General features: G+C 36.9%; 1 protein-coding gene across 2 annotated transcripts in view; it reads right to left on the bottom strand.

The window, feature by feature from the left end:
* Positions 1 to 3018: 3018 nt before the first annotated feature.
* SYTL2 (synaptotagmin-like 2) overlaps positions 3019 to 12307 on the bottom strand; it is a 40273-nt gene continuing 30984 nt past the window's right edge. For both annotated transcript variants that reach the window (XM_010078887.1, XM_010078879.1), the window contains exons 10-19: positions 11849 to 11896; positions 10641 to 10735; positions 9668 to 9787; positions 8504 to 8673; positions 7816 to 7918; positions 7238 to 7408; positions 6321 to 6399; positions 5315 to 5414; positions 4351 to 4556; positions 3019 to 3356 (exon numbers count right to left, since the gene is read on the bottom strand). In XM_010078887.1, the coding sequence (XP_010077189.1) occupies positions 3211 to 3356; positions 4351 to 4556; positions 5315 to 5414; positions 6321 to 6399; positions 7238 to 7408; positions 7816 to 7918; positions 8504 to 8673; positions 9668 to 9787; positions 10641 to 10735; positions 11849 to 11896 (1238 nt within the window). In that variant the 3' untranslated portion in view covers positions 3019 to 3210. The remainder of the gene's footprint in view (positions 3357 to 4350; positions 4557 to 5314; positions 5415 to 6320; positions 6400 to 7237; positions 7409 to 7815; positions 7919 to 8503; positions 8674 to 9667; positions 9788 to 10640; positions 10736 to 11848; positions 11897 to 12307) is intronic.

Raw genomic sequence — 12307 nt, forward strand, 5'->3', positions numbered from 1 at the left:
TGAGCAAGGATGAATATACATAAATATTTTAGGAGCAGAGCTGCTTTGTCATAAAGGTGAACTGGAATTAAGAATCAAAGCGTAGCTATTATTTGCCCTTCAGTGTGTAACTAACTATACACCTTTAAAGTTTTGGTTATGGATGACTAAAACCTTTCCTTTTAACTGTAGAGCAAAGAAACTATTTTCCTGAAACTTTTTGTCCTAATCAACTTCATAAACTCGCATTTCTCTATCTGTGTATTATTGATCTGGAACATACTACTGTAGTTAGGAATGACTATGAATTTGGTGGAAAGCTGTATTTATTGTGTGAACCACGTTCAGAAGAATGTCAAAAAATACCAATCATCTTTTTTTTAAAAAGTACATTTTGCATTACTTTAGTCCTGCTGGTTTACATGATTGGATGCAGCCATTACCTTCAAGAACCTTTTAATAAATCAACATAATTTCCTTTAGCAGGAGGGGAGATTTTAATGTTTCTACTCTATAATTAAATCCTACAACATGCATAGGGTAATGAAAGTACTTTTTCCCCTGATAAAGCAGCTTGGTTTGTAATCTTCCCTTCTACTGAAGTTCATCTCACCAGGACAGCTTTGACTTTTCTGGTATATGACAATAGTAAAACAGTAAAAAGATAAGCACAGCTGCTAAAGCTGTGTTGGAAATCTTTAAGTTAGATATCTATAGCTTGATGCATACTCCATGGCAGACTAAAAATGACAACAATAACTTTAAAATATCTAGCATAGTTAAGCACTACTATAATTTTCAAAGACACTGCTGTGACTGCCTTTGCTGCCCTCCGGTAAATTTGGAAGCACAAGGAAGACTCACTTTTGTGTGTGGTGACAACTGTCCTTACAGGTTTACCTATAATCATCTTCACTTTCTGCACAGGCTAAAAAAGGTACTAAAACCTGGGGAGGAGGACTGAATTTTGGTAATAAAGGGCCTGGTTTTGTTACTTGGCTCAGTTTCTTGGTTCATCTAGATGAGTATGTAATACTGCTGTGTCATTAGTTAGTCACACTAATTAATTACAAGTGCAGTGCACTAATTAATTACACGTGCAGTGTACAAGTAAATCTTACGTTCATGTTCAGGTAGCTTTTTGAAATTTAAGTTTTGATGTATTTAGTGTAGTGGTAAGTGGTGTCTTTTGAGATAATGACAAAATGCTGTGTCTGTCTCTAGGGTGGTTCAAGAATAGTGAGACAGAAGATGTTCTACTTGACCAAAAGACAAGGAGATTGACACTGTCACAAACCAAACCTTTTAGTTTGACGGCAGTCAAGTTTAACTATCAAAATTTTGTACAGTAGAGAACACAGCAGATTACATGCCAGCTACCTGCAAATCTAGAGCCTCAAGACCCCATCCCTACAGCTGAAGTCCCAAAGCTATTTTGACATAGCAACGCATTTAAGCTTCAGAGGAAAACCAGCAACAACAAAAATATAAACCTGTGAAATTGTAGGTCATGTTCACAGCAACCTACTTTTTTCAGGTGGAAATGAATTCATGTAGGCAGTGAATACAAATAAACTAGGTGCCTCTCTGCTCTTCCAGAATCACCACCTTTTCAGGAGTGGCTAGTTAAGAATACAGAAGCAACGTAGCTGCTGTACCACTTAATTACAAATACAGTGTTCTGAAGTGTTGTACACACATTATTGCCCAGTCACACAAGAAAAATGTTTTGTATGTAAAGTGGAATCTGTAGCAGCTACCAATCTCATCCAGAACACCTGAAGCAGTAAGATATCAAAACCGACAACTACTTTGGGCATTTGTAAACTCCACAGAGTGCCTGGCTGGTGAGAAAGTGGGTTCCCCAGCAGGTCGAATAGCACCTTTCCTTTTGTCCATTCATCGTGTGTAATAAATACCAAGTAGCATTTAAATGTATATGATTAAATTAAGCAACTGCATTGGAGCTGTGAAGAGCTCCCTTCTCCTCTCTGCTCTAGCTTAGGTGCAAGATTTCACCAGCTTTTAGACCTACACCGTTGGAGCAAATAAATGTGCATTTATTTTCAGAAATATTTTCTGTCTGCATTTTGGTATAGTGCATGCTGAATTGCTAACATAAAACACTGGGTTTTGATAAACACTGAATTCCTGTTTAGATTTAATAGGATGTTTTTATTAAAAATAAAAGTAATACATTTTGTATTTTATGCATTTATCTTTCTTTAGTAGCATGCATTTCTACAAGTTACAAATTCCAGTCCTATTTCCTATGCTGCAAAGCTCTCTAAACCAAGACCGCCATAATCCCGGCGTTCCCCTAACGGTGGCGCTGAAGCACAGATAAGTTACTTTTTGCAAAAAAAACTAGTAAGTATAGGTACAGCTGAGTACACTTTACAGAATAAATACCCAACATACTTGTCATCACTAAAAATTGGCAGGTTTAGATCCTTTAGAGTAGCATTTGAATAAAAAAGTTTGATGTTTATGCCTTCAGCATTTAAGAATAAACTTCATATACCAGCAAGGCTAACGTATATATAAGCAAACTTTTCATAACCCTGATTTTTTTTATAGTACATTGGCATTAACAGTCCTCTGCACCTTGCAGAACAGGACATTGATAGTACCACTGCATGTAATGCTTCTTTCGTTACAGAAGCAACTTTCATACCCTAGAAATGTACAACTACAGATAAAGGAACTTTAAAAAAAAAAAATTCTTCAAGCTCATATTCTTCACTGGAAATATCTGACACAGCATAACAAGGATACAGACACATGCTAATGAGCATGAACAAAATGCAGCCTGTTGCTATCTTACTAATAACACTTCATGAGCAATCCTAGAAGTGTACAGAAAGTGGTGACTCGCTCTTACTTTTTTTTTTTTTCTGGTAATTTAGATTATTTAAGGGATCAGCAACACTTCAGTTAGGCAACACAAACATCCAGGTGTCACAGAGAATTCAGTTTTAGAGGTAGCTAAGTGCCTTCTTTCTTGATGTTATTTTCAGTGAATAAAAAAGAATCCCTTAAATTTACATAATAATCTGCAGGCAGAAGTTTAATTTGAAATATGAAGTGACATTTGACAGCACAAAGCCAGAACAGCAACAGAGCAGAGACTGTCAAAAGAGCTACTGTGTTCCTCTTCCAAGTTTCACCCCCACACCTTTAGTTTCATTCCCAAGGTTGGGTTTTGACACTAGCAATTAAAATGCCACCTTATTTCGTCAATTTTGCAACCAGTAACATCCTGAGAGGTAGTGTATCTTCTATCCATGTGTTTGGCGAGTTCATCATCTTCTCCCAAAGGGCAATTTCATCTGAAGTAGAATCCATCCAGTCCACTGTAGTTCCATAGCTTTTGCCTAAAAAAAATGACAGTTTTAAGAGAAACAATCATTTAATATGCTGCAGAGTTGAGAGCAGACAATCAAATTTGCCTGTCTTCTAAAACAGTTACACCTCCTCAGGTCGTTCACCTAGTACTTTGAAGATCCAGTCCTACATTTTTATACTTGAACAATTCTGTCAAATACAATTAATGACAGTTTCACATGGAAACTTCATCTGTCTCCGGGCTTTTTTTCCTTGTTATCCTTAGTCTTTTTGTCACGGTCCCAAGGAGAAAGATGTATGGGCCATTAACATCTGAGAGGGTTTAAGAATAAAACAGGACACCGATTTTTGTACTGAAATACAACCTTGGGTACTCTAAAATTCAAATTGAGATTTACTATCCTAATTTGTATTTTAGATTATTCTGGTGAGCCATGCAAAAAAGTGAATTTAGGAAAAGTATTTTTTTCTCACATTTCCTTAAAAAGACTCCAAACACATCCTCCCCTCAGACCAGAGAGGACGATGAAAAGGACAAATAGAGTGACAGGAAAAACATTCAATTCTTCTGTCTGTACATCTTATATAGCCCTTATGCTAAAAACGTGTTTGGATAGGAAAAATTCTAAATGCAATGTCATCAAATCTTATCACGCATTCCTGATCTGTCCTTTTATCTCCACTCAATACTGTTGTTACACCGCATGCAAAAAGTAGGCGAGACATTATCAAGATTTTAGGTGTGGGAATAGCATATTCTTGCATTCCAAACAATAGCAGATACAACATATGGGCAGAAAAAGTTTTATTTCTAGTATTTCTCCTTACTTGTCAGTCATCCTGACCCTCATAACACTACTATTATTTACACTTCAGGATCAGTACTGAAAAATAGGTAAGCTACTGAATGAAACTCTTCAGTGAATAAGTAACTGAAAGGCTGTTCAGTGATCTTTGCAAAAAAGAGAATAGGAAAAAAAGAGAAAAGACTATTTTGTAAACTGAGTGTTAATTGTCCAGTACCTGTTCCAAGGCCTATCCTGAGACCTCCCAGAAAGTGGTTGGCGAGTTTGTGGTTATCCCAGACTGTGAGTTCTACGCAGGCTTCTTTCAAATCCTCTGGTCTAAAGCCATCATAGACCATGGTGTGGTTGAATACTGGGTTTGTAGTTTTTGCCACTGTTCTTGTTTTCTGGCGACTTTTTCTGCTAGTATCTGGAAGAATGGTACTTCAGAAAGAGAAAGTGTTGTCAGTTTGCACTTGCACATCATAGCCTGTGTTAAACATACTGAGTAGACAAAAGCTACTGATTAACACTGTCCTTTGCATGTTAGAATGTGTCTGAAGATGCTTTAGAATCATGGAGATGAAGTCAAAGGTCATATTCTCAGTCCATTCCAAGAAATACTGGCAGCATGTACCTGCCCTTGTGCTTCAGAGGATGGAAGGGAAGGGGGAGTCAGGTGGGGAAGAGGCACAAGGGGGTTTATTTGCTGTATTATCACTAATGACTCTAAAACTTTCTTGTTGCTGCCAGAGATTTCCCAACCATCTTGTTATTCTTGTCTCTTTACATTTTTAGACTGTTTGTGGAAAGGAAGGAGGAAGAAATACAACTATGCTTCTCACTTCTGTCTCCTCCCATGGTTTGCTAAGCTAAATCATACTCTCGCACAAACATGCTTTGTTTAAATGCAAATAAAAGCAGGCACAATTTTGACCAGCCCTTCCACCAAATAGCTGAGCAGACAAAATGAAAGAGGAGTGATTATGTGGGAAGTTCTCCCAGTATGATTTACTTACTGGTATATACTTAGCATCTTGAAGTTGTAAGCCCTGCAGGACAATTTGCATTACAATAAAGGAGAATCAGAAAGTAATTAGGTGTTTTTTAATTAGAGTATAGAAAAATTGATATAAGATTAGAAAGCACAACAGTAGCATTATTAGGCCACTATCTTTGATGACTTCCACCACAGTTCTTACCACTTAATAAAAGAGTTGAGCCTGTTGCCTCTCAGAAGAGGGAGGTCATGGCATTCCTTCACCCAGATGTGGACCTCACCAGTAGATGAAGTCTTCTTTCCTGTAAAGAAAACAAAACAAAATCTGATTAAGCCTTGTAGATCCCTTTTAAAGGCAATTTCTATGATGCAGTTCCTGCCCATTTGCGGAGGTAATACTAGGCCTAGACTCTCGTTATCTCACATCTTAATTCAACATTCCTCTCTGTACCCTTGGAGCTGCAATCTTCATCCCATCAACGTACTGCAAGATCACATCATGTCTGTATTCCTACAATGACTTTTATTTTGTTACAACTAAACAAATACATGCTCCTGGTCTTCTCTCTCCAAGCCTCCTAGATAAAGAGATCAACTTGTCTTCAGTCTACATGAGGTCAGCATTTATTGCCACTCGTACTTTCAAATAAGCTCCTTTGTGCTCTTAAGACATTTGATTCTTATTGACTGACTGGCTGGATTAAAGACCTGACCTGGCTTTGCTCTCAGATCAACCAGTTATCAGTTGCCAGACAAGATTAAACCAAACAGATCGCACTGCTATAAATAGCTGCATTCTAAATACTTATTGCTATTTTCTCCTAATATAGCTTGAATTTGGTGTTATAATTGTTTCTTTAGCATAGCACAGCACCTGCCTGATGGTTTATAATCTCTGATATTATTAGCGAGAAAACAGCACTTTGTTACACATACAGACTGCATTACAAATCCAAGACTATAACAATCAAGTAATTTCTTCTGTAGTAACATTAAAAACAACCAAAGATCCTAAAGTGATCTTTGGATCCTAAACTGAATTCATGACCAGGGTGGCTTAATCCTCTAGAAAAATAAAACTACTTATGTTAAAACAAGATGTCTGAAAAACATTAAACAGCTTTTTTTTTTTTTTTTTGAAGGAGAAAACAAAAGGAAAACAAAACCCCCAAAAGCCTGACAAATCCAGACAAAGCAGCAATGCATACCTCCAACAGGGTGTGGGACATACTGGAGGGCTAGTTTCATCTCCCCTCTGTTTTCTAGCTCAGGAGACATTGTTGAAGTCTGAAATTTAAGGAAAAAAACCCACAAATCTCAAACCTTGCTGTTCGTGCACAGTTTATCATGCAGATTTTCTTTCACTGGAACAAGCCTGACTTCTACATAAGGCAAGCGTGGGGTTTTTTTTCTTGTTTCCTGTTAGTCTTCCCTTAGTTTACAGGACATGAGAGGTTTTAGGGCGTGTTTAACCACTTGACAGGGCCTCAGACATATAGCTTTTCCACTAAAGTGGAAAACAAGACCCAGAAGAGACCAAAAGACTTTGAGGGCACATCTTTTCCATGGTTATGCACTTATTTGGTTACATTTATCTACCCAGAGAGCTTTAAAATCAGTCAAATTAAACTAGTGCTCAAGATTACCATGACATTCCTGTTTTGTTCTACAAATTAGAACCTCTGGCAGTGGCTTAACTAGAAGTTTAGATTTTGGCTGAAACCCATTAACTAACAAGAGGTGCACAGACATGAAAGTCATCATTACATATCACATTAAAACGTAGCTGCACTTGCTCCATGTTCTCAGTATGTTTACTTCATATTCAGGGAACAAGTGTCTGCAGGTGTCTGTTGCAGCAAGATGATGTAAGTGAAAAATACCTTGAAATTCCTACTCCTTAGACTATGAGAAAGTTTTTCCTACTGTAATATCTATCTACTTACTAGACTAATAGAAACCTCAGAACTGTCTGTTCCATTTACCAGTAAAGAGGTATTTATGATAATAACCAACACAAAAACCACAGAACACTCAAGACCAGGCCTAAATAAAAAAATGACTTGGTTTTGCACTTACACAGCAGAAAATACAAAACAGCTAACCCACCCTTAGAGAGACCTACCCTTGGCTTGAGTGGAAACCAGTTGATCTGCTTGTTGGATTTATCATTCCAGTCCCAGGTTCCTAAATCCAGTTCCACTTCACCAAGGAAGCTATTCCTCCCAAAGGTATCATTGTGCCAGACAGAGATATTAAGGATTTGGTTCTTTAGGAGACCCTTCTCAATTTTATACTGCCAGGAGGAAGAAATAACAAAAGTTAAAACAAGTTGGATTTTCCTCAATGCTGTGTCTGTTAGTGACAAGATTAGAGAAAAACATGTCTGGGTTTATACATCTGTAACTACTCACTTCATTTCAAAGCAAAACTCTCTTCACATTTTACTTTTTATTTCAAGCACCTTATGCTGATATTTAACTTGTGTTTGTTTGCAAGAAGTATAGACAGTGTTCTCAATGCTGTATCCAGAGTATGCTGTAGAGTTGACCTATCAATGGAAGGACACAGGTACTTCTATGGATCAATCCATCTCATCCTAACACAGACATCTCTTTTGAGAGCACCTGGAGCTGGACCTGTTCGAGTTCCTTATACTTCATGCATGCAGTATTTAATATCTAGTAATAGTTTGATAAATACCCGCAGTATTTCATTATAGACTGGATTTAAAGTTTTCTTTTTCACAGAGGTCTTCCGTTTGCCCAGCTTGTATTTCTCTGGAAGCAGGTAGGTCTTTACATACCTAAAATTTACACAGGCTGGTTAGAAGAGCGAGAAACCCACCCTTTCCAACTTCCCCTGCCAAAATACACTAATATTTGCTTTTAAAGTAAAATAAATCCACTCAATAGCCATTAAGTTGTTCAGGTTGTTACATTTAAGAAATGGAAAAGCAGTGGAGAAGTATAATAATAGTTCCCGAAGTGGGACATTAACCTCCTTCTACCAGGGGAAATCTGTTGAAATAGCTCCTCCACACATACAAATACAGAATATTTAACTATAGTATGCCTAGATATCATATTTATAGGCTTTAATCCTCAAAGCAGGATTTATCCATATGGAAAGTTAAATCTTAAAATAGAGTTTCATATTCTTAAAAGTTTCATCTTCCCATGCTAATATATAAACCATTTTGTAGTCGCAATTCTATATTCAGTTCAGAAGGGAAAATAATGTAAAGCACGCTATAACTTTTTTGTTTCTTTATTTGGTTGTTTACTCAAACAGGTTATAGTGATTGGAAAAAAAGTCAGTTTTCATTTACACATTAAAAGAAAAACTTCCATTAGGAAAAAAATTACTTATAAAAGCTGTTTATACTTACGGATCTGAACGCTGTCGCTTAACATCTGCCACTGCCAAGTCTTTACATTGGCAAATAAAAATGTGGAGCTCGTTCAGCTGTTCAACATAGTCAATAGCAAACTGAATGTTCCCCTTCACGTCAACACTGCCAAAGTCTGCGCTATAGATGCTCATTAGACTTCCGCTCACCTGTATCACACAAAACGAGAAAAATTTTCCAGACATTGCATTTCACCAGATATTTCAAGATCAGGGTAGATTCAAAATTAGGGTAGAAGTTATGCTCAGAATCCAGACAATAAAGAAATCAACTGTGCCTCTTTAGATGTAATAATGATGAAATGTAATGGATGCTATTATATAGCTCTTCAGCAAACCAGTTAACAAAAGGAAGTTATTTTTAAATCAAACATATTAGGCCAAGTTTTCTCAAAAAAAAAAAAAAGTGTTTATTCAATTGAGATAGCAGAAATGAAATTATGGGATGCTGTAGATCTGGAGATTGCCTGTAATCAGATCCTTAAAATATTACTTCTAGGACTCTTTAGCTGATCTTCCTTGCAGAAAGCAGAGCCTAAGAGTTTAGGACAACAGGCCTTCTGAAAATACCGACAAGATTAGTGATAAAGTCTGTGGTTGAATTAGATGCCTAAACAAAACATACTTGAAAATTAAACCCTACACAGGTAGAAAGAGAAGGGTGTACAAATTTTTTTTGTCTCTATCCTTCCCCAAAATTCTCTTTTTCCCCAATAAAGTCTACAAAAATTAATGATTTTTGGTTAGCTAGCTCACTGACTTAATTATGCATCCCACGTACCAATACTGTCTCTTTCCTTTATTTCTCCCCCACTCCTCCTTCTCCTTTTCTAAATGTTTGAAAGTGGGGGATAATATAGATCAGCTACAAACTTTCAGGGTAGAAGCCATCTCTTTGTTCAGTATTTATTACAGAGTATGCTACACAGTGGAGCCCTGAACAGGCTCCAATATATTACTAGAAAACAAGAAAAGTAAACAAATTTTATTTTTTAGGCAATTCCATGCAAGGGTTCACATAAGAAAGGGAAGGAAGGAGACAGAGATGCCAAGAAAGATAGGAGGAATAAGAAGAGAGCCAAAATAATACTGAAGAGATTAGCAAAAGCAAAGTGCCATTAAAACAAGACTTTGGTTTACATACAGAGGATAGGGAGGCCATGCCAGAAGAGCCGCTAAGATTGGTTAGAGAGCTGGGACTCTTCTTGATTCTGCCACGGGAATAACTGCTTTCTGATGCTGTATCTGTCTCTCTGTCATCACTCTACAAAAACATCACAGAAAGAAAGTCTGTGTAGGTTCTTTATATTCACAAGGAATATTAAAAAAAAAACACCCACCAAACAATTGTGTTAATACCATCATGACTACATGGTGTCTACAGTGTTTATTTCTAACCTGTTATTTCTACCAGATTTATGTTATCCATACATGAGTTTTGTGCTTCATATTGGCCAGATCACAGTGACGATAAACTCCAAGGTAGAACCAGCACATGGCATATATATATATATATATATACACACACTATTTTTATAGATATACACCCTATCTATGAGTTTGATAACTCAAGATAGTATAGAGACTAAAAATAATTTCAAAGATTTTTTTTTGGGGGGGAGAATAAACAGATTTAAGTGATAACAATTTCTTAGAATATAAATATGAACCACACCCAAATCCTTTCTACTGTGACCAGAATGATTACATATAGTCCTTTGGCTTTCAAGTATTTGTCAGACTGTTTAATTCAAAACCCACAGGTGTAAGCTTTTTAATTAGCTGAAGATAAAAGAGACTTGTTAGTTTAAGGATAGAGATTGCCTTTGGGAATAACAGCAAGCATTCACTATGCTTCAATCTCCTAAGTAAAACATGCTCTGTATTTTGAGTGTACAGTAAGAATAAACCTCTAGTTACCAGACTAAAGCTTTTGAAAGGTTAATTAGCCACAGGTTGTTTGGGATCATCTGCTGATTGTTACACTACAAGCTCAACTCCATGCCATGGTCCAATAGTAAATCGAGTTGGCAGACCTTGGAAAGCACTACCTGACAAATGCAAAATGCCTCAGTAATCAAAAGTTTTAGTTACAATATTTCAGAAATGAAACTTGCCTCTTCCTGTAGGAATGATGGTACTGACTTGCTCAGTCCTTTGAGTTTTTCAGGATTGGAACACAGCTTATCAGGCTGCAAAGGCACTGTGGAAACTGAAGAGCAGCAATTTAAAAGGTTTCAAAAATAAGTTTGTGCATTAAAAAAACAATGAGATTCTGTAACAGGAGATGGTTAGAAACAAACAACTTCAGATGAAATACATGCACATGCATAACCAGTTTACAACTTGGATGCAAGATTTCCCCACACTATAGGACTTGGGGAAGCTATCACTAGGAGGGATAAGCTACTTTGTCATCTCCTCTAACACTGACCAAAGAACTTTGGCTGGAGCAGAAATGCTTGCATTGCTTGACACAATGTACAAGCCTGAGTGCAAGCAAATTCTGATCAAATGTGATGAAGAATACATTTCCAGTTTACCTTCTAGATTTTTTTTTCCTAGAACAAGTGTTAACCATACCATTATTGCCATTAGAGTCATCATAAAGTTCTTGGTCAGAAGTTATGTACCAGCCAAACTCTGTACTTTTATTTACTCAAATTAATAACAGCAATAGGAACATTTGTTTAAATCAAGCAAATTTTAGACCTGAAAAAGAAGTTTCAAGTATTCCTAGCTATTTATAAGATGTATATCTCATTAATGATGCAGTTTTTTCCAGCTCATCTCTTCAACTTTTGTACACCTCTGCTGAACTTCACTTCCCTGTTATTTCACTGTACAAAGCTTAATTGCACAAGCTAGCCTTGCAAAAATCCAGTCTGTGGTAAGCCCAGGATTCTCAGAATTTTCCATGCTCTAACCTCGCTTATATTTAATAACGTACTAAAGCACTGTATCTTTGGACTGGATACACATTGTGAAATGCACCAATACTGAGTATCATGAGACAGAGAATTATTTGGCAACAAACAGCCAGAGGGGCACATATCTTTTGCATAAAATGAAACACTGCACACATGATGGGACTGTTTGCAAGGAGTGAGTTAAGCTTTCGCAAAGCTTTTGCTCTTGAAGCTCAAATAGTGCTCAACATATCAGTTATTGTCAGTATGCAGTTAGATGCAGTTTCTCCATTCAGCAAGTATCTAGTCCAGATGTATAACTTGTTAGTTGTTAAATAACTAGTTGTTTAATGTATTAGTTTAAATATCAGTGGAGAAGTCTCTCCTTTGCCTTCTGGAAGAATCCTATTACTCACTTCCTGCTGCATTTTCATTCCTCTCTTGATGCTGATCAGGTTTCAGACCTGCTCAGTATTGACAAAAGTCACTCAGTAGCACAAACAGCTTTGCAATATTATAAATGTATCAATATAGATGATATGTTGGAAGTTTTTGACTTCCCCAGACCCGATATGTTTCCATGTTTTGCATCGCTGTCCTCCTTTGAGGAGCTGGATCATAACTAAGGCAACATGAATGTACAAGCTAAGCAAAGCAAAACGATGAAGAGTATTTTCAAGAGAATTTGCCTTCTTCAGTCTGTACAGGTATCAAACTGGCTCTTTGTCAGTTTTTCAGAACTTCACTCTTGATAAATTTAACTCAAACCCCCCCTGCCCTTTTCAGATAAGTGTCTACACACCCTGTAGTCAATATAACATGCTTTCATTAGGGGTCTCCATTTGAAAGCAAAGTGCAGTACAGTACTTAAATCT

This window comes from Pterocles gutturalis, unplaced genomic scaffold (genome assembly GCF_000699245.1).
Source record: "Pterocles gutturalis isolate BGI_N339 unplaced genomic scaffold, ASM69924v1 scaffold7386, whole genome shotgun sequence".
Classification (NCBI taxonomy): Eukaryota; Metazoa; Chordata; class Aves; order Pterocliformes; family Pteroclidae; genus Pterocles; species Pterocles gutturalis.